General features: G+C 44.1%; 1 protein-coding gene and 2 pseudogenes across 1 annotated transcript; all 3 read left to right on the top strand.

The window, feature by feature from the left end:
- The window catches only part of LOC115246509 (UDP-glucuronosyltransferase 2A1 pseudogene), a 28698-nt pseudogene extending 6240 nt beyond the window's left edge, over positions 1-22458 (top strand).
- On the top strand, positions 15016-16839 carry LOC115252199 (cAMP-dependent protein kinase catalytic subunit-like). Its single transcript, XM_029846734.1, has 2 exons — positions 15016-16166; positions 16247-16839. The coding sequence occupies exons 1-2, from the start codon at positions 16110-16112 to the stop codon at positions 16559-16561; spliced, it is 372 nt and encodes a 123-aa protein (XP_029702594.1). The 5' UTR covers positions 15016-16109; the 3' UTR covers positions 16562-16839.
- On the top strand, positions 17020-18433 carry LOC105419679 (piggyBac transposable element-derived protein 4-like; annotated as a pseudogene).
- Positions 22459-25569: the final 3111 nt, after the last annotated feature.

Here is a 25569-nt window from a genome sequence, read left to right as displayed (position 1 = left end):
AACCCCTGATCCGCCTTTGCCCGACGACGCATCGGATCTCCCCGGGGCTGTATGTAACGGTGCTGACCAGCTTGACGGCTGGGCATCTGAATTCTTTGGTCTGGTAAAAAAAGGCGTTCTTCATCTACTTAGCGTCGTCCTGGACCTGTACAAGGGTGAGGTTTGCAACGGATGTCGGATCGACCACCCCAGCCAGCACCAACACCAGTGTTTGGATGTGATCGAACCGGGTTTCTACCGCAACAACTTTTACATGTTGATGAAAAGACTCTACACACCCAAGTTCATTCCTGCTATTCAAAATTTCCTGAAAGCGTGCGGTGTCAACGCTGACTACGTGAAAGTCAAGATCGCCGCAGAGAGCCTTTTGCTCGAGCTGAAATCCAGCGAATTAATCTACACTCCCATCCAACAAATGTACGAGAGTATCGCCGACAACGACAGCGAGATTAAACAGGAACATCTGGACACGGTGACTCAGTACTGGACTGAAAACACTTATATCTGAAAACACCATTTTCAGATATAAAATGGGGAGCTTCTGGGGAAAAGTTGTAAACGATGTAGAAGGTGTCAAGATCCAATTGATCAAGGGTCAGATAATAAACATCTTGTACCAGGCTATTGAGAACAAAACGGCTTCAAACAAAAACATCTTGCTGGAAAAAACCAGAACGTGTGCAGGACCCGCACTTTGGGAAGAGATGGTAAATGACACGATGCTTATGAGCAAATCTGGATTGTCGGATTGTTTTAAAGTAATTTTTAAAGAACTGTCCAACGATGTTGTAAAACCATGTCATATGATAGCCTTTTATGCTTTGCTCATTGATGTGACCAGCAGACTTGTGCAAAACAACCATTCTGTAAGCATCTTGGAAGAACTTGGAAAATTTCACGATGATATCTGCCTCAGTCTAGATCATAAAGTCTTAACTCAAACTCTATTGATGATAACGCATTGGTCTTAGACTAGTTTTTGACTATCTGTACTTTCACATTACAAATGTTACAAATGTATTTGCTCATGTTACTCACAAAATGTATTTACTCATGTTACTCACAAAATGTGTATGCTAAAGATTTCTTAACAGCTAATAAAAAAATAAATACCTCTCAAACGAGCATCCCTTCTCATTCTGTTTTCAACATGTCTGAGACACGCTTCATGGAAAAAGTGTACTATGATCCCGCGCATCCCGGTAGCCTCGGTGGTGTAGAGCGGCTCCATAAGGGGGTGCAAGAAGAAATGGGAAAGACGGTTCCTCGAGAAAATGTTAAAACATTTCTACAGGGACAGGACGCTTACACTCTACACAAACCGGCCAGGATACATTTTCCAAGAAACAGGGTTTTCGCCCCCCGCCCTTTAAACCAATTTCAAGCGGACCTGTGCGATATGCAAGCCCTGTCGGAGCATAATGACGGATATAATTATTTATTAACGGTCATAGACATATTTTCCAAAAAAGCTTACGTCAGGGCTCTGAAGAGAAAATCAGCGGCTGAGGTGGTAAAGGCGTTTGAATCCATTTTTGAGTCAAGTCAGACGCCTGAAAAAATACAAACTGATGCGGGGAAAGAATTTTTTAACAAGAGTTTTGAAGCTTTGATGAGAAAACACAATATCGTTCATTTTTCCACCGCCAGTCACCTTAAGGCCTCTGTGATTGAAAGATTTAATCGTACATTAAAAGGTAGAATGTGGAGATATTTTACAGCAAACAACACTCTGCGATACACCGACGTCTTACAAGACTTGGTGAAAAGCTATAATCACAGTTATCACAGCAGTATCAAGATGAAACCCGCTGAGGTAACCTCGGAGAACACTTTTAAAGTGTTTCAAAACTTGTACGGTAAATCTGAAAACCGACGGAAGGTTGAAACCAAGATGAATTTCAAGAAGGGGGACCTAGTTAGAATTTCAAAACTGAGAGGAGTGTTTGATAAAAAATATGAACAGAGTTTTACGAACGAGGTGTTTACGGTATCTGAACGCATCCCTCGCGACCCTCCAGTGTACAAGTTAAAAGATTACGATGGAGAACCCATCCAAGGGTCATTTTATGAGCCAGAGCTACAAAAGGTAACGATGGATGAAGACAGACTTTTCCACGTAGAAAAGATTCTGAAGCATCGCGTCGTCAGGGGTGAAAAGCAAGTCTTTGTAAGTTGGAAAAACTGGCCGGAGAAATTCAACAGCTGGATCAAAGCTGCAGATTTAAAGAACGTATAAAAATCAACTCGCGATCGCAACGGATATCATTTCATCATGTACGGTCCGAAGGACGAGGTTTTTTTTATTACCCTACCCTCCAACGCCAGCGTCGATGTTTTTAAAGAAAACACGAGTTCCAGTTACCGCGTGGATTTGCCTCAACATATCGATTTAGAGGGAAGCTGGGAAGTAGCTTTAACACAGATTTCATACCCGCACACCTTTTATCACCTTTCTCAGGAGGATGCCTACTTTTACTGGAGGGAAAACCCTCAAGAACCGGCCACGGAGAGCAAGGTGCATCGTCAAGAGATGAAACAATCATATTTCAACGGCTTCTCAGCCTTTAGATTCGAGATGGACGGACAATTTAGAAGAATAAAGTCTGATATTTACCTCGTCTATGACAGTCTTCTGAAAAGATTTGATTTCCAATCGGGAGGTAAAACCCACGTACTCTTCGAAGGACCCCTGGCATATTTGATGGGTATGAAATCAGGGGAATGGTTTACGTTTGACCAAAGGTATGCGTACTATCCCTGCGATTTACGAGCTGGGTTTTATCACATGTATTGTTACAGCGACGTAGTTGCACCGCAGATGGTCGGCGACGTTTATGCGCCACTTTTGAGAACGATTGATGTAAAAGGAACGTTCGGTGAAATCGTCACACAGTATTTCAATCCTGCTTACTATTTACCGGTGTCCAAAAACCACATTGAAAACATTCAGGTGGAGATAAAAACGGATCAAAACAAACCGGTAAAATTTTCATACGGCAAGACTATCGCGACTCTCCACTTTAGACCTAGAACTTGAACCCCAGGGTTATATATATTCCAATCGCCCGCGTCCTCATCATTCATTTTCAGGAGGCTGATCAGCTATCCACACACAAAGTGTTCAAGGCTAAGAGAAAAATAGAGAAAAAGAAAATGGCTCGGGTAGGTTTGAGAGAAGATCCTCACCGATTTGTACAATATTATGAGAGTCAAGTAGGGGGGAATTTGCCGGGGTTTTACGGTGCACCGGTCATGTACGGTCGGGGGATAGGATCTTTGTTTTCTAAATTATTTCGTTTCGTCAGCCCTTTGGCCAAGAAAGGTTTCGAAATAGCTAAACCTCATCTTAAAGCCGCTGCGAGTAACATCGCCTCCAACGCCGTCAAACACGTGATGGAACGGTTCGCCGGTGATCAAGAAGATGATCAAGAGATGAAGCAAGAAGGATCCGGGGGCATTATGGTGTTGTCGCGTAGGAAGAGAAGACGACCCCCCGGAGAACGCATCCCCTCGAGCTTTAATAAACAGCCGTTCGGTAAAAGGAAGAAATCAGTTGCAAAAGGCCGTCGTGTGAAGAAGAAGTCCGTCCGGAGCTCTGATATTTTTTAAGAATATCTTTTCTTTGAGAAAAAAGAAAATGGCTCTAGTACATCAGAAATCTCCAGAGTGTACTCTGGCCGAATTGGATTTATTTTCAGCACCTATGACGCAGCTGTCTATCGATGAAAAAACCTACACGGAAATTTCTCCCCTGTCAGCCATCACCGACGGGGGATCCATTGAGTTTTTCATCCCCGGAGACGGGGACCGGTATCTGGATCTGAACGACACTCTGTTGCATCTCCGTGTAAAAATCACCAACGCTAACGGATCGAACCTAGCTAATGACGCAGCGGTGGGTCTTATCAATTATCCTCTAAATACAATTTTCAGTCAATGCGACGTGACCCTGGGGGATCGACTCATCTCTCAGTCGAGCGCTACCCACCCCTATCGCTGCATGATTGAGACCCTGCTCAACTTTTCACCGGACACACTCTCCAGTCAGTTTACCGGGGGTCTTTTTTACAAAGATACCGCCGGGTCAGTGGACTCTATCGTGCTCGTGAACGGTCCAAATAAAGGGTTAACGAGGAGAGCCGCGTCCACAGCCCGTTCCAGAGAAGTACACCTGCTCGGTCCTCTCCACGGGGACATCTTTTTCTGCGAGAGACTATTGCTCAACTCTGTCGATTTGAGAATTAAACTGATGCGAGCCAACGATGCTTTCTGCCTCATGGGGGCGCGTGACTCTACTTTTAGCCTAAAAGTACTGGGGGCTTCCCTATTTGTTAAAAAAGTAGCCGTGTCCCCTGCAGTCAGGTTAGGTCACGCCGCCGCCTTAATGAAGGGCAACGCTCTCTACCCCCTTTCACGCGTTAATGTGAAAACTTACTCTATTCCGGCAAACTCTAGGGTTTGCAACCAGGAGAATCTGTTTCTGGGTAGCATACCAAAGTACGTGGTTCTGGGTATGGTACACCACGAAGCTTTCACAGGAAGACGAGACCTGTCGCCTTTTAATTTCAGACACTATGACATCGAATACCTGGCTCTCTGTCAGGACGGCCGGCAAGTTCCGGCTAAAGCTTTCCAACCCGATTTTAACAACGGGGTGTCCGTCAGAGAATTCTACAACATGTTCCTGGCTACCGGGAGACATCTCAAAGATTTACCCCTGAGTATCAGCCGTGATGACTTTAATGACGGCTACTCTCTGTTTGTGTTTAATCTCAATCCGAGCGATGACAACGACGCACTGTCTACCGTCTCAAACGGAAACCTCAGGCTGGAGTTGAGATTTAGAACACCCCTGCAGCACACCGCGACCCTTATCGTCTACGCCTGTTACGATTCTATTCTGGAGATCAACGCCAAGAGGCAGGTGCTGGTGGACTATTATTAAAAGATGGACAACGTTCAACTAGAGAACCTTCTGCATAGCCTGCTGGGAGATGTGTTTTGCGGGGTGTGGGCGTCCGATCAACTGCCCATGCTGAATCCCTCTTTTAGAACCCCGGCCTACTTTATCGTCAACACACATCCGGCTCACATGCCGGGGGAGCACTGGTTAGCTTTGACGCTGGAAAATGGTGGCATAGCCACCTTTTTTGATTCTTATGGATTTCCGCCGGACTTTGATCACTACCCCCCGAGCATCTTACAGTTTCTGGAAAAACGTTCTAAAAACATTGAGTACCACGACGTTCAGTTGCAGCACCACATGTCGACGGTCTGCGGACAACATTGCATCTATTACCTCTGTCACCGCGCGTGCGGGCTATCTTTTGATCAAGTACTGTCTTTGTACAATGATGATGTAATAAAGAATGACTTCATGGTGTACGACTATGTGAGGAAATATCAGCGCTGTATTAGAAATAAAATCAATGGTCCCTCCAAGCAGGGGTGTTGTTTTTTGCAATGTTTTAAAGATTTTTAAAGTTTTTGAATGAATGACTGTACGCTCGAAAAAATGTTTAATAAACGCTTTATTGGTAAAAGACAAAACTTTGTGTATTACATTTATTCACGATGAAATGTTAATCCAACGCGGGGGGTCATTTGTTCGTCTTCTAGTTTTTGACGGTAGATCCGCAGGTGTTTCAGAGTCTTGAGATCCGATCGCATCCATCTTGAGGAGTCGGTATTGATTACGCGCTTTTGGGTTACTTATAGAAGACAAAGGGATGTTTAATTCTGAGAGAGTATTTAAAAAATGTGTCCATCCGGGAGGTTCAGAACCCTCTGATTTTTTCTTTTTAAAAGGAAACAAGAGTCGTTTGAATAGATCGATCATGTGAGACCCTTTTACAACGTTGCCCCGGTACACAAATTCCCCTTTTGTATTCCAAACATCGTGACGGTCGGATAATTTCTTTAAGACGTATTCGGCGTTCTTGCGATCTCGCGGTGGGAGGCTCTGCAACACGTCGTCGATGATGCTATCGGACGTCCGTACGTCCGTCCCAGAATCTGCCTCTGCCTCCGTCTTTGTCAGATTCTCTGTCTGATCCTGCTTCACAAAGGTCAGATATCTTTGCAGTAACGCGTTATATTTTTTAATTTTTTCATGAGAGCTCAGCCCCTGCTCGTTTAAGATGGCTCTCATCCTAGCATCCAAATCGTCCTCCGCGACATCTCTGATGGACTGGGAGGGCCGCGTCAGGCGGTTGAGTTGATGAGGGGTGACGAGAAACATTTTTTGGGCCTTTTTCAAAGTCATTTTCGTATCAATCCTCCGACGAGGTTCCCGATCAAAGGTACCACCGCTGAGAGGAGAGGTAAAAGAAATCCGCCCGTCTGCTTCTTTAGAACCTGTTGCTTCCTCTTTAAACTGGTTCTTTTATCAGCCAACAGTTTGATAATTTTTTTCTGTCTCTTCAGTTTTTTAAATTGAGAAGGAGTCAGGGGGAGGTTTCCTTTTAGAAGATTTAAAGAAATCTCACACAGTGTCTGGATAAAATCCGGGGAGCTGTGAATAAGAATGTCTCTACGTTTCTTGGGTGTGGCACGGTACAGGGCCTTCAGCAGGGGTGCGTTTCTTTTTATACGCGCTGACATGATGATCTACGTCGACGCTCTGGGGATGTAAACGGCCGCTTGCTGGTGAGGAAGCACACCCGTCCTCAGTCTGTACGGATCTGGGCAGACGGGGGTGAGATCCACTATTAAATACCCGCGAGGGTCTTTTGTGGCGTCTTCAAAACTCTCCAAGAAAAATGTCTTTTGTGATGGAAAAATCTGATGAGCCAATATATTCATTTGTAGTTTATCCCGTGGGTTTTTAAACATGACCAAATAATTGCTGTTCAAACTGATGGTGCGACTGTGTTTACCCTGGTGAAACACGTTTTGAGTCAACATCATAACACTCATGTTTCTGTGGTGGCGATACTGTGTAAAAATCTTTACCACTTCAGGATGGTCAGAGGCTTGAAAAATAACATCGTCCAAAATAATCAAATGCTTTTGATCAGGAGGAAACAGTGTTTCATCTTCAAAAGAATCAGGCAGACCTTTGACAAATTTAATGTTTTTAATCATCTTTTGCAGTTCAGCGTACATAGGTTGAAAAGAGGTATAAATCCACACGATATTGTCAGGTACAACATTTATTACACGGTCACAGTTTTCCAATACATTTTTTACAAAATAGGTCTTTCCACACCCGCTCGGACCCGCGATTAAACAAGAAAAAGGAAAGATAAACCTAGGATCAAATTCAATTTCCTGCATTTCTAATACCCGAAAGGCAGAGTTGTTCCGTCAGCAAAGAGTCGTCTTTTGTCATACACCACCCTAAATTTTTTATCAAATGACACATTTCTCAATGCGAAACCCTTTTTATCACGTCTGATGCTGTGTTGACGGATCTCGATCGTGTTTCCCTCTTGTTTATTACTCAGGTAACCCTCCACCAGCTCTCTGACACTGTCAAAGCTCACACGCTCACAAAATTCCCGGGTCTGAGTGATACCTTTCACACGCATGACGACTTTCTTTTTATTTCGTGTTTGGTACGCGTAACTCTTGGGACCCGCCGCTGCAAACTCTTGAATGCTGTCACCATCCAGTTCATCCGTCAGGTCACCTAAATAGTTACCCAGCTCTAGAGGTTTCTCACCCTCTTTGACCAGATAGATTAAACTATCTGTGTCGATGTAAAACACTCTGTCTTGTAGTTTTTCCAGATAACTGTACAGCTTCAGTCGTGCGTGTGCTGTGGTGAATGCTGCAATAAAAACATTACTCTGTTTACCTGGGGGTTGAACGTACCTGTCGGTGTATTTCCACCTGATGAGAGCTCTGTTGCTGTGGAGAACGGTAAAGTATTCGACTTTGTATTTACCTGAAAACATGTAACTAAAGAATTCTTTAGGATCTGAGACAATGGTGGTTTTAAACAAATTATCTCTCTGTGCAAACTTTCCCCACAAACTGTTGAGACACAATTTAGCAACCTGTCTTTTCACAGGATTGGTCTCGATTTTGCCAGCATCTAAAAGAATGCCCTGATGCTCCTGATAGTCCCTGATGTATTTTTCCCTGCTCTCTCGGTCCGTCGCCTCAGCGGGGTAACCCGAGGCTTCCTGCTTTCCTTTCAAAAAGGTGTGTATGTAGTCGGTAAACACAGTGTCGCTGCTCTTGTCAAAGTGCCAGACTTCTGTAATTTTACCCACCCTGTACCCCACATCCAGAGCTTTGATGAATTCAACGGTGACCCAGACCCCCGTCAGAGCTCTGCCCTCATCGTCGTGTTCGCAGGGGCCACCCTCATTGTTAGTTTCGGCACAGGTGCGACACAGTGTAAAGAGTAATTTACCTCCCTCACTTTTGTGCGGTAACACGGGGAATAAAAGACCTCGAGGAGGATACACAGTGGCTCTGATGAAGCCGTAGTAGCTGCGTGGGTCCTCGAAATCTTTGTAGATGATCACGGGGTGACCAAAGGGGTAAGAGCAAGTACTGTTGACAAACGGGTACAGTGAGGTGACATCAACATAGTGGATGGTTTCATCGGGCGCTGCCGTGTGTCGCAGTTTTAAAGCGCTCGTTCTACCTCCGAAAAGTGCTTTTCGGGGGTTGAGAGGCTCAGGAGCGTTAAAGCAACGGAGAAATTCTTTAACCTCCGTGCATGTTGTTTTCATCTGGTTCCACGTGTGTTCTCTCATGACTACAACACGAACCCCATGTGTGGTCTGTAGCTCACTCACCCTCTTCTCACTTTTGTAGTGCAGTTCACCAAAGGTGACGCCTCTCATATCGCACTGTACTGTGGGATCAAAGCAACTGGGACAGCCGTGGTAAAAACATCCATGAAATTCCCAGACATGTTTTACACCGTCAATCTCAGCATATCCGTCTACGAAAAATGCACCAATCTGTTTTTCACCCATGTTTAGAGCATGCTGTATAAAGATTTTTTCTTTGTGCATCAACCATTCTAACCATTGAACCGATGCGCTAGAGAATCTTTTGCTCTGATTCAAATAGTTGTGCGGGCAGGGGATAGCCAGAGTGTTAGGAGTCAGATAATTGGTGCGAAACACCTTCATACAGGCTCCGGCTATGGCGATAGAACCAAAAGGGTCTACCCCCGTCTCACCTAGGAACTGATCTCTAAATTTAAGACTGCCCTGGGTGAGAATGTCAACATCATTTTTGCAGTACAGCGAGGCCTCCTTTTTGAAGTCAAAGGTACCGCGGCTGACCTCGTTGTACCACGGGTCAAATTCTTCCCGTTCGCGCACCGTCATGCGATCTACGTCGTAGTCGGACGGAACGGGATAGGGCCCCACGTAATTGAGGTGAATTTCTGAGCTAAATTTGTGTGGGAAATACCCCTTGGTCTTGTCAGTGAATCCTAAGGCTTTGGGCATAGCGCTGAGACGCATGGGGAGAAATGACAGGGAATCTATGAATTTGAGACCATAATGGGATTCCTCAAAACTGAGGATTTTACTCCCGTTCATCAGAATCTGTTGTGGCGTCACATCCAGTTCCAACATACCTTTTAACACCAGATAACTGTCAAACCCCTTGGCATTATGGGCTATAAAGATGTTCTGTTTGTATCGTGGCTTCCTGAAATGCAAAATAAACATTTTAGCACAGTCAAGACCATAAAACGCCTTCTCTTCACCTTTGGATGTTTTTGTATGCACTAAAAAAGGAACATGCTCTCCATTTTGACCCACAAATGTTTCAAAATCATAAAAAACCAAATCAGGATGTGAGATGTCTGGTTGGAGGGTAGGAATGTAACAACTATGATCGACTTTAGAGTCGCTCTGCAGTTTTTCACCACAGATTTTACATTTTTTCACTGCACAGCGATGCTTTGCATCGTCTAACGACAAATTGACACTGTAGTATAGTTCGCATCGTGCGCATTTTTTGATTTGGTCGCAGAGGCTGGACTTTCTGCTTGAACCGACCAATTTGTGTCTGGTGAAACAAGAGGGTGAGCGACACGTTCTGTTACAGTCAGAGCAAACCACTGTGTTGAACCCTTCTGTGGGGCAGGCAGGATCGTTGCACACTGCGCAGTAACCTTTACAAAAGTGGGTATAGGGGTGCTTAAAAGTCTTGTAACAATAATTACAGACTGACGACCCCAGGAAGGCTTTGAGATTTTTTATCCCATAATAGTGATTTTGTAGTAAAAAGAGAAACAACTGATTGGAACGATCAGAGAATTTTGTCTCATAATGTGAGAGGGGTTTACTGTGGCATGTTCTGTAAAACACAACAATTTTACGCCCCAGAATATTTTCAAATTTACCAATGTCACTGAAAGTGACGGGGGTCTCATCATTTAAACCAGCCTGATGCTGCAACTTCCTCGCAATATCAAGGCATCCTCTTTCAGTAAGTTTCGGGTAGATAACGTGAGCTAGACTGATGGCGAAGCAAAGCTGGTTGTCTCTGTTGTCTACGATAAATAAGTGACGTCTTTTTTTGTCAATGATTTCACAGTCTAGAGTTTTCTCCATCTTACGTTTGGCACCTCCTCCTGGGTTCTGCACCACGTGAAGGATGAATTCTATATTCTCATCCGATGAAATGATACCGTTTGACTGCACAATCCGATCTAGCATTCCATTAAAAGCCGGTAGAATATTTTCACCTTGTTCATCCACAGCAACTGTAACATGATTGTGTACGTTTTCACCCACCACCTCCAACTGTATTAAATCATTGCGACTACTATGTCGTCTGGCAACATCCACCAATTCGCTGATAACCCCTGTTACATCTCGATAGAATGTTGCAATGTCAGGCACATTTCCCCGAGTGGGAATGTTAAAGGAGCGTCTTGTTCTCCATGTGATAAAATCATTAAAAAACCTCTCACCCCGCTCAGGAGAGAGATCGGATGGATTTTCTCCTAGCCCTCCTCCCCCTTGCTGAGGAGAAAGATGGGCTGAGAGTCTGCTCTCTGACCCCCCTTCTCCTGGCCTCTCATCCTGTTCGGGAGGGGGGTTAGGAAGAGCCGATTGTGTCTCGGCTGAATCCGTCTCTGATCTGATTGTTACCGCGTGTAAGACATGATCACTTTGCGTGTGGAGAGCTGATGAAGGAGAATGATTTTCAAACTCTACTGCATTAACTGCATTAAGGTTTTCGAGGGCATCATTTATGAGTTGTAAGGTGTCAAGTTCTAGGACGTTTTCATTTTGCTCTGTAAAATGTAAATTTATTGGAATGGAGATTGGAATTTCACTTAATTGATCAACAGCTATTTGTAAAGCATTCGGTACTTGATTAAAATATTCAACATTGAAATCCTCATCACTTAATTGATCAACAGCTATTTGTAAAACAATCGGTACTTGATTAAAATATTCAACATTGAAATCCTCATCCATATCTTAAACAAAAGACAGAAAAAGGAAAAAAAAAAAATTACAGCTTTTTCAACACTGTTTTAGTACACCTTTGGTTACAATTGGAGGAAACAATATACCGTATGACATTATTGAAAATCTCCAGCACTACCTTGTCTTGGGGGTGTTGGGAATGAATGTAGCAGCCTGTATCCTCCTCCACCCTGTCAAAGAGCGGATCAGGAACGCTCTCGTGGTGCTCGTGCTGTTGTTGGGGATGATTGTATCCGGCTGTATCCCCGTCCACCCTGTTGAAGGACGGTTGACGAACGCTCTCGTGGTGCTTGTGCCGTTGTTGGGGATGATCGTTGCCCCCCGTATCCCCCTCGACCCTGTTGAAGGACGGTTCAGGAACGCTCTCGTTTAATCTCAACCCTGAATCTGTAATTAGATGAGAGATGAGTTATTATTTTTTTTATATATTATTATTATTATTAGTCAAGAAGATATAGTATAAAATATACCATCAAACAATCTCCTGACAATGTTAGACTTGTGTCTCTGGTTCCTACGTCTCCTTATCGGCCTCGCAGGTTCGAAAGGATCTGGTGCCGCTGTAAGTACAGGGGTCAGAGTGGTACACGCTTGCCGTATTCTACGTCTCCTCGCAGGGGCAGAAGGTTCACGGGAGAGTGGAGCTGCCGTGGGAGTCACAGTGCTCAGAGAGGCGCACGTTTGAAGGTTCTGTTTTGATGGTTCTGTTTAGACAGAGGGGAAAATCGTTAAAATACAAATCATCAAAACGGCACATATTTTGTATATACTTCTAATCACAGATAAATATATTACCTTGTACAGTCGACTTCGGTCCTCCTGGCTGTCTCACACGTCTTCTGGAGAGTTTGTTCGTCTGCTTACTTGAGTCAGTCCCATGTTGAAGTGCCGAGGGTCTGCTCTCTGACCCCCCTATTTCACCAATTTCAGTTAGACAGCAATTTGTCCCCTGCACGGGGGGTGGGGTTTCAGAACACAGCAACGCTTTTACTGCTTTTTCAGTTTCTTGGTTGTCTTCGGATACCAATCTTTCAGCCCTGGCTAACAGATCTGAAAAATGTATCATAAAAAGTTATATTTCAGCAATCTATGAACAACTGAGCTGTTCATAAAAAACAAAACAAAACAAAACAAAAAAAACTGTATGTAAAATACCAATGTCTGTTTGCGTGAGGGTTATTCCTTCAAACTCATCGGCGCTGACTTTAAAGATACAGAAAGTTACACTTAAAAATCTAGAATAAAAATAGAACAACTTTCAGGTTAAAAAGATCACGGATTGCTTACCAGGATAAATTGGCATATGGTGAACCTCTACTGTAACTTCTAAAACACAGTTATTCGTAAATAGTAGTTAATCATTAATAGTTCATTCATTAATAGTTTTCTAAAACTATTTAGAAGAGAAAAAGTTTGGGAAGAATTTGAGGCTTACCGGTAGTCATCTTTGCAGCCATCTTTGTTTGTTACACGCGCTCGCAGACGGTGAAGCTTCCGATGAAGTTCTGGAGTACTGAGCTAATGACTGTGAGATGATCATGTATATATTCGCTTTACAATGCTTGGCGAGAAGGAAAAAAAAAAAAAAAAAGTTGATTGGCGCCGAAAAGTCTGATATTGACGACTGCCCCGGTGGACCAACTGGTGGTGATGTAGCTCCCATGGGGATAAGTCCCTACACGGGAACTCTACCAAACAACAGGTTCAGGCGATATAACTCATGTTAAGAATGTTTTTCTCCAGGAGGGCCTCCAGGTCTCCAGGGGATTTAAGCTTCTTCAGTTACACACCTCGGACACCGGAAGACAACGTAGGCCCCTAAATTTCTTACTTGAGGCCACCAACTCTTTTCTCTTTTCTTCTGAACCACAGTGTTAGGGTTCTAACAGTCTAACTTTCTCCAATAGTTTTCTCTTCTCTAGTTTTCACAAATGTTTCACAAAATGTTTGTTCTGTGGAAGGTTTCTGTTCTGTGTTGTTTCTTTCTTCACAGCCTTCTTCAGTCACACACACCATTCCCGGTTTGATCAGTTTCAACACACCCCAGTCATTGGAAGACATCGTAGCCGACAACATAGGCCCCTCACTGGAAGATTCTTCCCGCTGATAGAGAATCAACTCCCCCGTCTTGTAACGGAACACATACCCAAAACTCCCTGTTTGACTATAAGGCTCCAAAGACCATTCTTGCTGCAAAGACTCAGAAGGTGACGCCTGAGAACGCTGTACAAACACCGTGGATTTTTCAACTACTTTTCCACACAATTCTCTTATAACGGTCACAGCCGTCTCACCAATCACGGATGTAGAACTACTCATGTTGCCGACAGATGGATATGTCAGGACTATGGCAAAACTGATTTGTAACTGTTTTGTAACTCCCGCCCTTCCTTATTGAAAACAGGTGGGCAAGGGAGAATGGCGGGAGGCGGGAGGCGGGAGGGAGAAAGGGGGGGGGGGGGGGGGGGGGGGATCCACACTCCTCCCTTTTAAAAAAAAAGGCGGGCAAGGGAGAATGGCGGGAGGCGGGAGGGAGAAAGGGAGGTGGAGGGGGGGGAACAGTTGTGGGCGGGTTCAGGGAAAGGTCAACCTGTCACTTTGACAAGAAGTGGTCCATTTCTTCTCTCTCCCGTCCCACCATGCCTAATGTCGTCTATATGGGAGGGTTCCAGTGTAAACCCGCCAAGCCTTTACCTGAACACCTGGAAGAGTTTGTGCAGAGTTCAGGAGAACACGGAGTCATCATCATGTCTCTGGGGACTTTGCTGAGCTTCCTCAGGATCTGGCTGATCAGATCGCTGCAGCTTTTGCTAAAATGCCTCAGAAGGTCATCTGGAGATACAAGGGTGCCAAACCAGCAACTCTGGGCAACAACACTTTACTGGTGGACTGGATGCCTCAGAATGATCTCTTAGGACATCCCAAAACAAAGCTGTTTGTGGCTCATGGAGGAACGAACGGGGTTCAGGAAGCTCTCTATCACGGAGTTCCCATCATTGAACCTCTGATTTTTGATCAACCTGATAATGTGCATAGACTTGAAGTGAGGGGTGCAGGGAAGGTCCTTGACTTTTTTACTATGACGGAAAAGATCTTCTTTCAAGGTATTCAGGAAGTTTTGAATGATCCCTCCTACAGGATGAACATGCAGAGGCTCTCCAGACTGCACAGAGACGCGCCGATGAAGCCGATGGACAGCGCCCTCTTCTGGATAGAGTTTGTCATGAGACACAAAGGTGCAGCTCACCTGAGGACTGAGTCCTACAGGCTGCCCTGGTATTCCTATCACTCTGTAGACGTGATGCTCTTCTTAGCTGGAATCACGCTGCTCATTTTCATGACCTTTGCTGCTCTAGCACGACACTTGTGTTCTAGATGTGTGAGAGCAAAAAGTAAGCGTGATTAAAAAAAGACATTTATTCAGAATTGATTCTATCAGAACTTGAAAAATTATTATCTAAAAGCAAATTTCACATATTGTGTTGTGATTAATGGTGTATTGAAATAAAAATATTATAAAACTGTTGGTCTTGTTCAGGTAACCTGGAAGAGAATATTGCTTGACCACGAAACCTCCCTCAGGCGAACTGCAGTGTCCGATAGATACCTGACTGTTCTCTCCAATAAACATCTATGATAACCAAGTCGGTGTCTATGAAGATTCCTTTCTCATCAGCACCTCTCGACCACCACCAGAAGAAATTCACAACATCTGTATTCCAGAAACTGAGACCTGGGAACACTGGGAATGTTATTAGCACGTGTCTCACTAGCAGGGTCAAACCATAGCTGTGTGAAACTGCTGGTTAAGTCAGATGGAGAGAATAAGAGCACAGATTAGAAACATGAGGGACAGGGACAAGTCAAGGAGAAGGTGGTTTTCAGCAAGGTGGAAAGACAGCCGCGGAATCACACAATCTGGCCTCCATCCTGATTTTAATATTAAATTCCAAATCAGGATTAAAAGCAAACTCTGAACACGACCGTTAAAACAACAAATGATTATTGCAGTTTGCAGTGTTAAGTCAACATGTGAAGGTATTTAACCCTTGTGTGGTGTTCGGGTCTGTGGGACCTGTTTTCACTTTTTATTAAAAGAAAAAATGATTAAATTAATTAATTTTTCAAACTGAGACTCACTGACTTTGGCTCATTTTCTGTGAAGAACATATATCAGAATATATATTTAATGACCACACACCATACACCCCCCTACACATTTCTTTTACAGATAAGATTTTTGGGTCCACTGGACCTGGTGCTAATAGAAGTGTGGAAATTGATGTTCTGTGTACCACACACACATACGTACCCACACACGCACACACGCACACACACACACACAGCAGGCCTAGACAGGAGGAGGACAGAGTGTAGGTACACAGAACATCAGAGGGTCAAATGTGCGAGAAAATGAGAGCAGACAGTGTTGACAAACAATGTTGCAACACTGTCTGGGAACCGCAGGTGCAGAAACACAAAGGCTTTGCCAGTGTGGTTTCTTATCACAACCGGTGAAGATGGCCAAAAGGTACTCTGCGCAGAGGGCCCTGGAATTGATTTTGGAAGATAGAGAAGTTTTTGATGATGATGTAGAGGGAGAGGATTCAGAAGAAGAGGTTTCAGAATTTGAGGATCACATTTCTGAAAATTCAGAGTCTGACAGTGACTCTGAAGAAGATGATGAGATTGAGCATCAGCCAGTTCCAAAACATAGACGAGCCACAGGACCAGGCCGTCAGCAGCCATCCCCAGGACCAAGCCGTCAACAGCCAGCCCCAGGACCAAGCCATCAGCAACCGCCCCAGGACCAAGCCATCAGCAACCAGCCCCAGGACCAAGCCATCAACAGCCAACCCCAGGACCAAGCCATCAACAGCCAACCCCAGGACCAAGCCATCAACAGCCAACCCCAGGACCAAGCCATCAGCAACCAGCCCCAGGACCAAGCCATCAACAGCCAACCCCAGGACCAAGCCATCAGCAACCAACCCCAGGACCAAGCCGTCAGCAGCCAGCCCGAGGCCCAGAACAAGCCAGTCAGCATGGAGCAAGTGAGATGTCAAAAAATTCTGAAATTGAATGGTCTTCTCGCCCAAGAAAAGAGCCACCCCACAAGGCTGCCAATGTGATAAGGATGCAACCAGGAGCAACACGGATGGCAGTTACTCACACACAGGACATCAAGTCTTCTTTTGAGCTTTTCATCCCAGATTCCATGCAGGAAATTATTCTTGACTGCACTAATTTAGAAGGAAGACGTGTTTTTGGAGAGAGGTGGAAGGAAATGGACCAAACCCAATTACATGCTTACTTCGGAGTTCTCATCCTTGCTGGAGTTTTCAGGTCCAAAGGGGAATCCGCAGAATCCCTGTGGGATGCAGAAACTGGCAGAGAAATTTTCCGTGCAACAATGTCTCTGGAACCAAGGTAGTTTTCTCTGTCAACTGGACTGGGTTTCTTCTCTGAAGAACTGATGAAGCCTTCTGGATAGAAGGCGAAACGTCTTCAAGAGAAGAAACCCAGTCCAGTTGACAGAGAAAACTACCTTGGATACAATGACCTGGATGACTGAGAATTTACACAGACAATGTCTCTGGAAAACTTTCACATCATTTCCAGGATTATCCGCTTTGACAACTGAGATGACAGACCAGCTCGATGGCAGAGAGACAAACTAGGTGTCTTCAGGACAGTGTGGGACAAGTGGGTGCGCCGCCTCCCCCTGCTGTACAACCCTGGGCCAAATGTCACCATTGATGAACAGCTGATGCCATTTAGGGGCCGCTGCCCCTTTCGGCAGTATTACCATCTAAACCTGCAAAGAATGGTATAAAGATCTGGGCTGCCTGTGATGCCACTTCCTCATATGCTTGGAACTTACAAGTCTACACAGGGAAACCTGATGGAGGAGCCCCCGAGAAAAACCAAGGAATGAGAGTTGTCCTCGACATGTCTCAGGGACTCAGTGGACACAACATCACATGCGACAATTTTTTTTACCTCGCACAAACTGGGACAGGAGCTCCTGAAGAGGAAGCTGACCATTGTGGGAACAATAAGGAAAAACAGGTCAGAGCTCCCACCTCAACTGCTGACTTCAAAGAACAGGCCTGTCAAGTCATCCGAGTTTGCATACACGGCTGACACATCCCTGGTATCCTACGTGCCAAAGAAAGGCAAGAATGTGGTACTCATGAGTACACTGCACAGGGATGGAAGAATGTGTGACCAGGAACATCACAAACCAGAGATCATCATGGATTATAATGCCACAAAAGGAGGGGTAGACAACTTGGACAAGCTGGTGACGGCCTACAGCTGCAAATGGGGGACTCTACACTGGCCACTGGTGATATTTTTTGACATGTTGGACATCTCAGCGTACAATGCCTTTGTCATTTGGATGGCATTGAACCCAGAGTGGAAACGAGTGAAGCTCCAGAAAAGACGGCTCGTTCTTGTGGATCTGGGAAAGGCATTGGTGAGACCACAAATTGAGAGAAGAAAACATATCCCCAGAACCCCAGCCTCTGCGGCCATGGTGAGGAGGATTCAGAAGGAGAATGCTGGTGCCCTGTCCACCCAACCTACAGAACCACAATCTGCAGAGCCTGAAGTAAATGTGTGATGCTGTTGCAGTACGTGTCTGGCACTCATGTTTTGTGTGTGTGAGAGAGAAAGGTGTTCTTTCTGAATTCCTGATCTTTTCATTATTCTAGGTTGTGAACAGCAGCAACAAGAAGAAGCGGTGCGAAGTGTGCGGACCCAAGATGGACAGGAAAACACAATATACATGCATCAAGTGCTAAAAGTATATCTGCAACACACACACACAATAAATCTCTGCCCCTCATGTGTTGTATAGGCTGGTGCAGGCCGCATGCGGCTCTTTGCCTGGTTTCATGCGGCTCTAACGTTCATATCAAAGTTTGGGTTTGTGTTTTTTTAATGTGCGTGTTCGCTTCGCTTGAGTTTAATACGGTACTTTCGCCAAAAGCGCATGCGCGTTAGATGAAAATACCGCAAAGTTTCTCAGTCGGGACAAGATCTTTTGAGTAAACAATTAGTGTCAAGTTCGCCTTTAAAATGGCAGGAAAAAATGCACAGCCAAACGAGAAAACCTGCACGAAAGCTTCGTGACTCGTTTCCGCGATCTACAATTGAAAAGGCCACAGATTGCATTCCTCGCTGCCCCTTTTAATGTGGAGCCGCACTGTTTTAAAGCCCCGCTAGTCACAGGTGAGGCTGCAGCTGAGTTGGAGATTATCGATCTTTGTGAGGAGGACCAACTGAAACCTGCTTCAAGGGAAGGGGCCATTGAGTTCTGGAAAAGTGTGCCAATGGAAAAATACCCCAATGTCAAACGGGCTGCGCTTTAGATACTGTCAATATTTGGTCAACATACGTCTGCGAGTCTGTGTTTTCTACCCTGAAACACGTGAAATCAAAGCATCGATCTGTTCTGACTGACACCCACGTGAAAGAATTGAATACAAGCCAGATTTGAAGAGGATTGTTCAAAGCAAGGAATGCCAGAAGTCCCACTAAGCAACATGCATAGTAAGAGAAAATTTTTTTTTAAATTATTATATTTTTGTTTGTGGACTTAGTTGAATTGAGCGTTTGTGTGTGTGACAGTGCACACAATGTTCATTGTTGAAAATGACTGGCCTGTGGTCTGTAGAAGTCAAATTCTGTCATTATCATGTTGGTGTGTGACATTTACAATAAATCTGGCTAAGCAGAGGTCTGTGTGTGTGAGGAAGGGATGAGGTGATGAGGTGATGTTCTTGTGTGCCCATGTGTGTGATGTGGCTCTTTGCGGTAACACAGTAAAAAATATGGCTCTTAGGCTCTGACTGGTTGGCCACCCCTGGGCTAGTGGCTAAAAGGCCATGTGTTCAATGGGGCTGATGTGTTGTCTTGACTGATATATTTACTCTGTGTTCATGTGTTCAGCTTGTGTTGTGCACCTGAATGGGTTAAATTTCACGTTCAAAGAAATAAAAGTCAGTAGTTTTGAAAAACCTTGCTTCACTTGTAAATTTGTTTACACTCATCATACACTCATCACTCATCTTGATTTTCATTGATTTTCTTTATTATGTTTTAAATAATAAGTTATAAATGTGACCTAACAAAGGTAAAGGGCAAATATTAACCATATTTATTGTTTATACTGCTTGTAATTGGGATAAGGTAAACATCTGTTCACTATTTTAACATAAAAGTGTTTGATTGTGAGGCATTGAAAGCCACAAAATGCAACGGGTCCATCAAACCCCCCAAACGCTGGCTGAGTAACAAAAATATTACACAAGGGTTAAGGGTCCTGACATTTCACCTCGTGACCGACACACTCCCCAATGCATTCTTATCACTGCTCAGTGACGCCGTATTTCAGTGCCAAAGTCCTTTTCTGCTCGGAAAGGCAAAAGTGAAGCATCTGTTTTGTTCTTGTTGAGAATTGTCTTTATCTTGTTATGTGTTTCACCATATGTTTCTGTCTTCTCTTAGAAGTTAGGCAAGGTAGACTCATTAGCAAATGAAATAAAGAACAGAGACATTTGCAGGATTGTTGTTTGTTCTACTGTTATCTTAGGAGCCAGTCAGGCAGGAGCCAGTCAGGCAGGGGGTGTCAAACACTCATTGTAAACAGGATATCAGGGGGGTTGATGATGATCACATTTGCATGAAGAATGGGATCTGGCCACCTGGGAAAGCAATGGAAAAGAAGGACTGTATCAACACCAAAGGAGGCTGGAAGAAGAGGACGAGGTCATCCCAGCAGAGGAACTGGATTGGATTGCATGGACATTGTGAATTTGCATGTGTGTGACTATAAAGGACTGGGCCAAGGGATAGTTAGGTTGTCAGACTTCATGCCCTGACAATTGACTCTGTTGTTGCTAGGGTTATGAACTGGCCCGGAGCTCTGTAATATTTGTATCTGGAATTGATTATATTGTTAAATACATTTTGAAATTGGTACTTTACTTCTCGAAGTCTTCATTCAACGAACACGCGGATCGGCAGCTACATACAGGAGGTATTGCGATCCAACATTCTCCAGCCAAAGAATAGAATAAGAGGCGACACAAAGGTAAAAAATGCTATTTTAAAGTCATATTTCCCTGGATTTAAAAACGAAATAATTGTGTTTTCAGGGTATGACAAAAAGCTTACTTGAATCGTTAAATTTTATGGCTTTTTATTGTTTTGGAAATGCAAGTGTGATTATAGAGGAGGCCTTACTTTATCACACACAGCTTATGGACAGTCAATAATCATCTCAATCACTTTTGTCTTTGTTAGATCTCTTTTAGAGGCACGGTAAAAATGCAGGGCCTCTGGTTGTGGATGGCTCTATGCTTCCTCTGCCCGAACGTGGTCCATGGTGGGAAAGTTCTCGTTTTTCCGATTGACGGGAGCCACTGGGTGAACATGAAAGTCATTATCGAGGCCCTTCATTCCAGGGGCCATCAGGTCTCAGTCGTGCGGTCATCAGACAGCTGGTACATCGAAGAAAAGTCTCCGTTTTACAATTCAATCACGCTTGATAGCCCTTCGGGATTTGACGAAAGCTTCATAACGACCTTCATAGCCGGGCTGTTGGAGATCCGTCGGGAAGGGAAGTCTTTCTGGACACGTTGCAAACTGGAAATTGAACAGGCAGAAAAGAACCAGGAGATGTTAGAAAAAACATCTGAGTTTGCTAAAATGCTCTTGGAGAACAAAGATCTAATGCAGTCAATAAAAAACATCAACTATGACCTTGTCTTAACAGACCCTGTTTCACCCGTTGGTGCTATACTTGCCAACTATTTAAAGTTGCCTCTGGTTTTCAATGCCAGGTGGACGAGTCATGGTGAAGGTCATTTTGATATTGCACCTTCTCCTATTTCTTACATTCCACTCACAGGAACACAGCTGTCAGATCAGATGAGCTTTTTTGAGAGACTCCAGAATGTGCTTATGTTTGGGTTCTTGCAATATCAAATGCACTGGAATGTTGCACCAACCTTTGAAGGCTTAATTAAAAAATATTTCGGTCCAGGCACCGACTACTTCTCCCTGTTTCAAGCTGCTGATCTCTGGCTGATGAGAGTGGACTTTGTGTTTGAGTATCCCCGTCCCACCATGCCTAATGTCGTCTATATTGGAGGGTTCCAGTGTAAACCTGCCAAGCCTTTACCTGAACACCTGGAAGAGTTTGTGCAGAGTTCAGGAGAACACGGAGTCATCATCATGTCTCTGGGGACTTTCATTGCTGAGCTTCCTCAGGATCTGGCTGATAAGGTCGCTGCAGCTTTTGCTAAAATGCCTCAGAAGGTCATCTGGAGATACAAGGGTGCCAAACCAGCAACTCTGGGCAACAACACTTTACTGGTGGACTGGATGCCTCAGAATGATCTCTTAGGACATCCCAAAACAAAGCTGTTTGTGGCTCATGGAGGAACGAGCGGAGTTGAGGAAGCTATGTATCACGGAGTCCCCATCCTTGGACTTCCTCTGATTTATGATCAAAATGATAATATAAATAGACTTGAAGTGAGGGGTGCAGGGAAGGTCCTTGATTTTTATACTATGACTGAAGAGATCTTCTTTCAAGGTATTCAGGAAGTTTTGAACGATCCCTCCTACAGGATGAACATGCAGAGGCTCTCCAGACTGCACAGAGACGCGCCGATGAAGCCGATGGACAGCGCCCTCTTCTGGATAGAGTTTGTCATGAGACACAAAGGTGCAGCTCACCTGAGGACTGAGTCCTACAGGCTGCCCTGGTATTCCTATCACTCTGTAGACGTGATGCTCTTCTTAGCTGGAATCACGCTGCTCATTTTCATGACCTTTGCTGCTCTAGCACGACACTTGTGTTCTAGATGTGTGAGAGCAAAAATTAAGCAAGAATAAAAAAAAAAGACATTAATTCAGAATTGATTCTATCAGAACTTAGAACTCGAACTTGCAAATTCATTATCTACCAGCAAATTTCACATATTGTGTGAATAATGTTGTATTGAAATAAAATATTATAAAACTGTTGGTCTTGTTCAGGTAACTTGGAAAAGAATATTGTTTCTAACCAAATGGCTCCTGGTGATTTCACATCAAGTTATGAAAAGTGCATTTAGTTTGATTCCAAGAATATTATTTAAAACAGGAATAATAAAATAATCAGGATGAGTAATGACAATCATATCAGTCATCATTGAGTCATTGAGACACTTTCCGAGGGCTTTATTCCAATCAATACTTTTATCAAAGAACAAAAAACAAGCCCCACAAATTGTAACAGCAAATATTTCCACAACCTGTTGATCTTGATGATCAATCATTAATCTGGCTTGATCTGAATTATGGTTACGTGGAAAAACAAATATATTTAAAGTGAAATTACACATTTAGTCGTTAACAACCACTCAAACAAATATGCGTCAGATTGATATTAGCTGCCTGGTCATTACCACCTGTGTTAGTTAAGCTAAAACTAAGGAAAATCATGGAAAGTTAAATAAAAAAATGTATTAAACAATTTAATGTGTCCATTTTGATTGATGGGATGAAGATTCCTGGTGATCTCTTGTTTTTAGTGGGATGTTGCTGATGTCAACAGGATTCTGCTCAACAAAACAAACTGATTCAGAAGGAAAAGTGAAACCAAATAATGAGAAACGAGCCCATGATGCCGATCACATACTTGCTGGTAATGCAGAATAAAAACAGAAGCACAGTTATATCCACGCGGACAACAGAGCCATGAAGACCCACGAGCTGCTTTAGGGGAAAACCTTTTGTCAAAGTGTCCTGACTGCACTTTTGAAAAGGCTTTTCAAGACATTTCTGAAAGTTGCATTTCCCTGGTGGGAGCCGTCTGCTTCTTCTCTTGGCAACTATTTCTGATTAGGTACCCTATGAGACCCACACAGGTGAAGATGAAGAGGACTATGGCTATACCCTTGGGTGTGGTGAGAGTAGACACACTGTGTGTTATTAAACAATGAAATATCTCCTTTCTCCTTGATCATGTAAAAAAATGGTTTAACTCACCTGAGACGTAGCAATCCACTCTTGTGAGCGGAGCATCAGCTCTTGTCTGGTGAAATTTCCTTCACTAATTGGCTCACACCACTTCTTTGGAGCTGCCTTGTCAATGAGCACAAATCTACCCTTCCAGTCTGTCATAGCACAGGTGAAGTATTGGCCGTCGAAGAACAACAAGATCAGCCACACGATAGCAGGCACGAAACTGGACACAGTCTTCATGAACCACTCATACCATGTGAACCTGCTGGACTCATCACATCTGCATCTTTGAATGATCAACCTGCTGGACTCATCACATCTGCATCCTTGAATGCTCAACATCAAGATGAAGACCAGGATGGCAGGAATGATGAAGAATGCTTTTGAAAACGATCCGTTCCATTTAGGACTGCAAGGACACTCAAACTCCAGCTCCACCAGCTTCTCTAGTCCCGTGAGGATAAACCCAAAAGCCGCATTTGACACAAGAAGACTCTTGCTAAATGCATCTTTCAGCTTGGAAAACCATTGTTTTTTAGGTTACATTCTAGAAACTATGACTTGATCTTCTCACCTTTGTTGTGGGAAGTTTATAGCAGGAGATCTGTTGAGAATCAAGACCCTAAGCGCGTGTCTCTTTCTTGTTTTCTTATTGAGGTTTCAAGGCACAGTCTAACAGGCAGCTTGCTTCCTGTCAGCCTGTGCACCGAGCAGCACTCACGCCAATTATACGCCGCAAAAGCGGATGTGTGCATCTACAGGTCTTTTCTGAGAAGATATATTTGCAGGTCTCTCTTTTTGAGAAGAGAGTCTAGTCATGTTGGCAGGATGTAGTTTAAAACCCTTTAAAGCCGGACACATCAAAAATTACCCAGAAAATTCTATTTTTTTGGAAATGAGATGTTTATTGAACCATCCATCCATCCATCCATTCTCTACCGCTTATCCGGGGTCGGGTCGCGGGGGCAGCAGCCTAAGGAGAGAAGCCCAGACTTCCCTCTCCCCAGCTACCTCCTCCAGCTCATCCGGAGGGATCCCCAGGCGTTCCCAGGCCAGTCGAGAGACATAGTCCTGGTGAGGTGTTCAGGGCATGTCCCTCCGGTAGAAGACCCCCGGGGAGACCCAGGACACGTTGGAGAGACTATGTTTATTGAACCTTTTAACAAAATCCCAATTTTTTTTTGGTTTTGTTTATGACATTTTTTTGTATCAAATATGATACATTAGGCGATTTCGGCACCTTTTAGCTCACGACTATGTTAACTTTAGACACAAAAACAAAGTTTGCCCATAACATTTTGACAATATAGAACATGAACAACAACATTTTTCTCTTTGGTTTTTTTGCATAGCACTTTTTAGCACAAGAGGCACACTGCAGCCTCTTTTACGGGGTGGTGTTGGAGTTGGTTCCCTGTTTGAAACCCTGTTTCAACCGCTTCTCTTTATTGCTTCACTTCTGCAAAGTCTTTCCTGGAATTGGTTCCAGTTTTTGCTTTATTTGAATTTCTGCATGGAAGATTTCGTAAAGTTTTTGCTCTTTGCAACCGTAATCTGCCTTCCCACTGCCATAATTTCAACAATACTCGGTGGTAACGTTTTGGTTTTCCACACGTAGGAATCCACTGGGTGAACATGAGGGTCCTGGTTGAGGAGCTGCACAAGGTGATGGTGATCCAGGCTGCGGACAGCTGGTACATCAGCCAAACATCTCTACATTACTAGACCATCACACTCAACGTTGCTGTCAGGGAAAACGACACATTTCACCATAACAAGTTGTCAAGATTGAAATACAGCTTCTATGAATTGCACAGGAAAACATGTGAAGTGATTATACACTTTTGAGAGTAAAGAGTTGATGGAATCCTTCCAAGCTTCCAAATTTGACCTAGTTGTGACAGATCCTGCTGACGGAGGAGGGTTCCTGCTGGCTCCCCACCTCGGGTTGCCTGCACAGAGACGCGCCGATGAAGCCGCTGGACAGCGCCCTCTTCTGGATAGAGTTTGTCATGAGACACAAAGGTGCAGCTCACCTGAGGACTGAGTCCTACAGGCTGCCCTGGTATTCCTATCACTCTGTAGACGTGATGCTCTTCTTAGCTGGAAT

Source organism: Takifugu rubripes, chromosome 13, assembly GCF_901000725.2.
Source record: "Takifugu rubripes chromosome 13, fTakRub1.2, whole genome shotgun sequence".
Taxonomy (NCBI): Eukaryota; Metazoa; Chordata; class Actinopteri; order Tetraodontiformes; family Tetraodontidae; genus Takifugu; species Takifugu rubripes.
The sequence above is the reverse complement of the archived record's forward strand: the minus strand, read 5'-3'. Positions and strand labels throughout refer to the sequence as shown.

Excerpts from the sequence above, each read along its gene's own strand:
- LOC115252199 (XM_029846734.1), top strand. The coding sequence starts at position 16,110 with ATGATGAGATTGAGCATCAGCCAGTTCCAAAACATAGACGAGCCACAG. Across the intron at positions 16,167-16,246 it reads ACGAGCCACAGGACCAGGCC|ATCAGCAACCAGCCCCAGGA; the intron begins GTCAGCAGCCAT and ends CAGGACCAAGCC.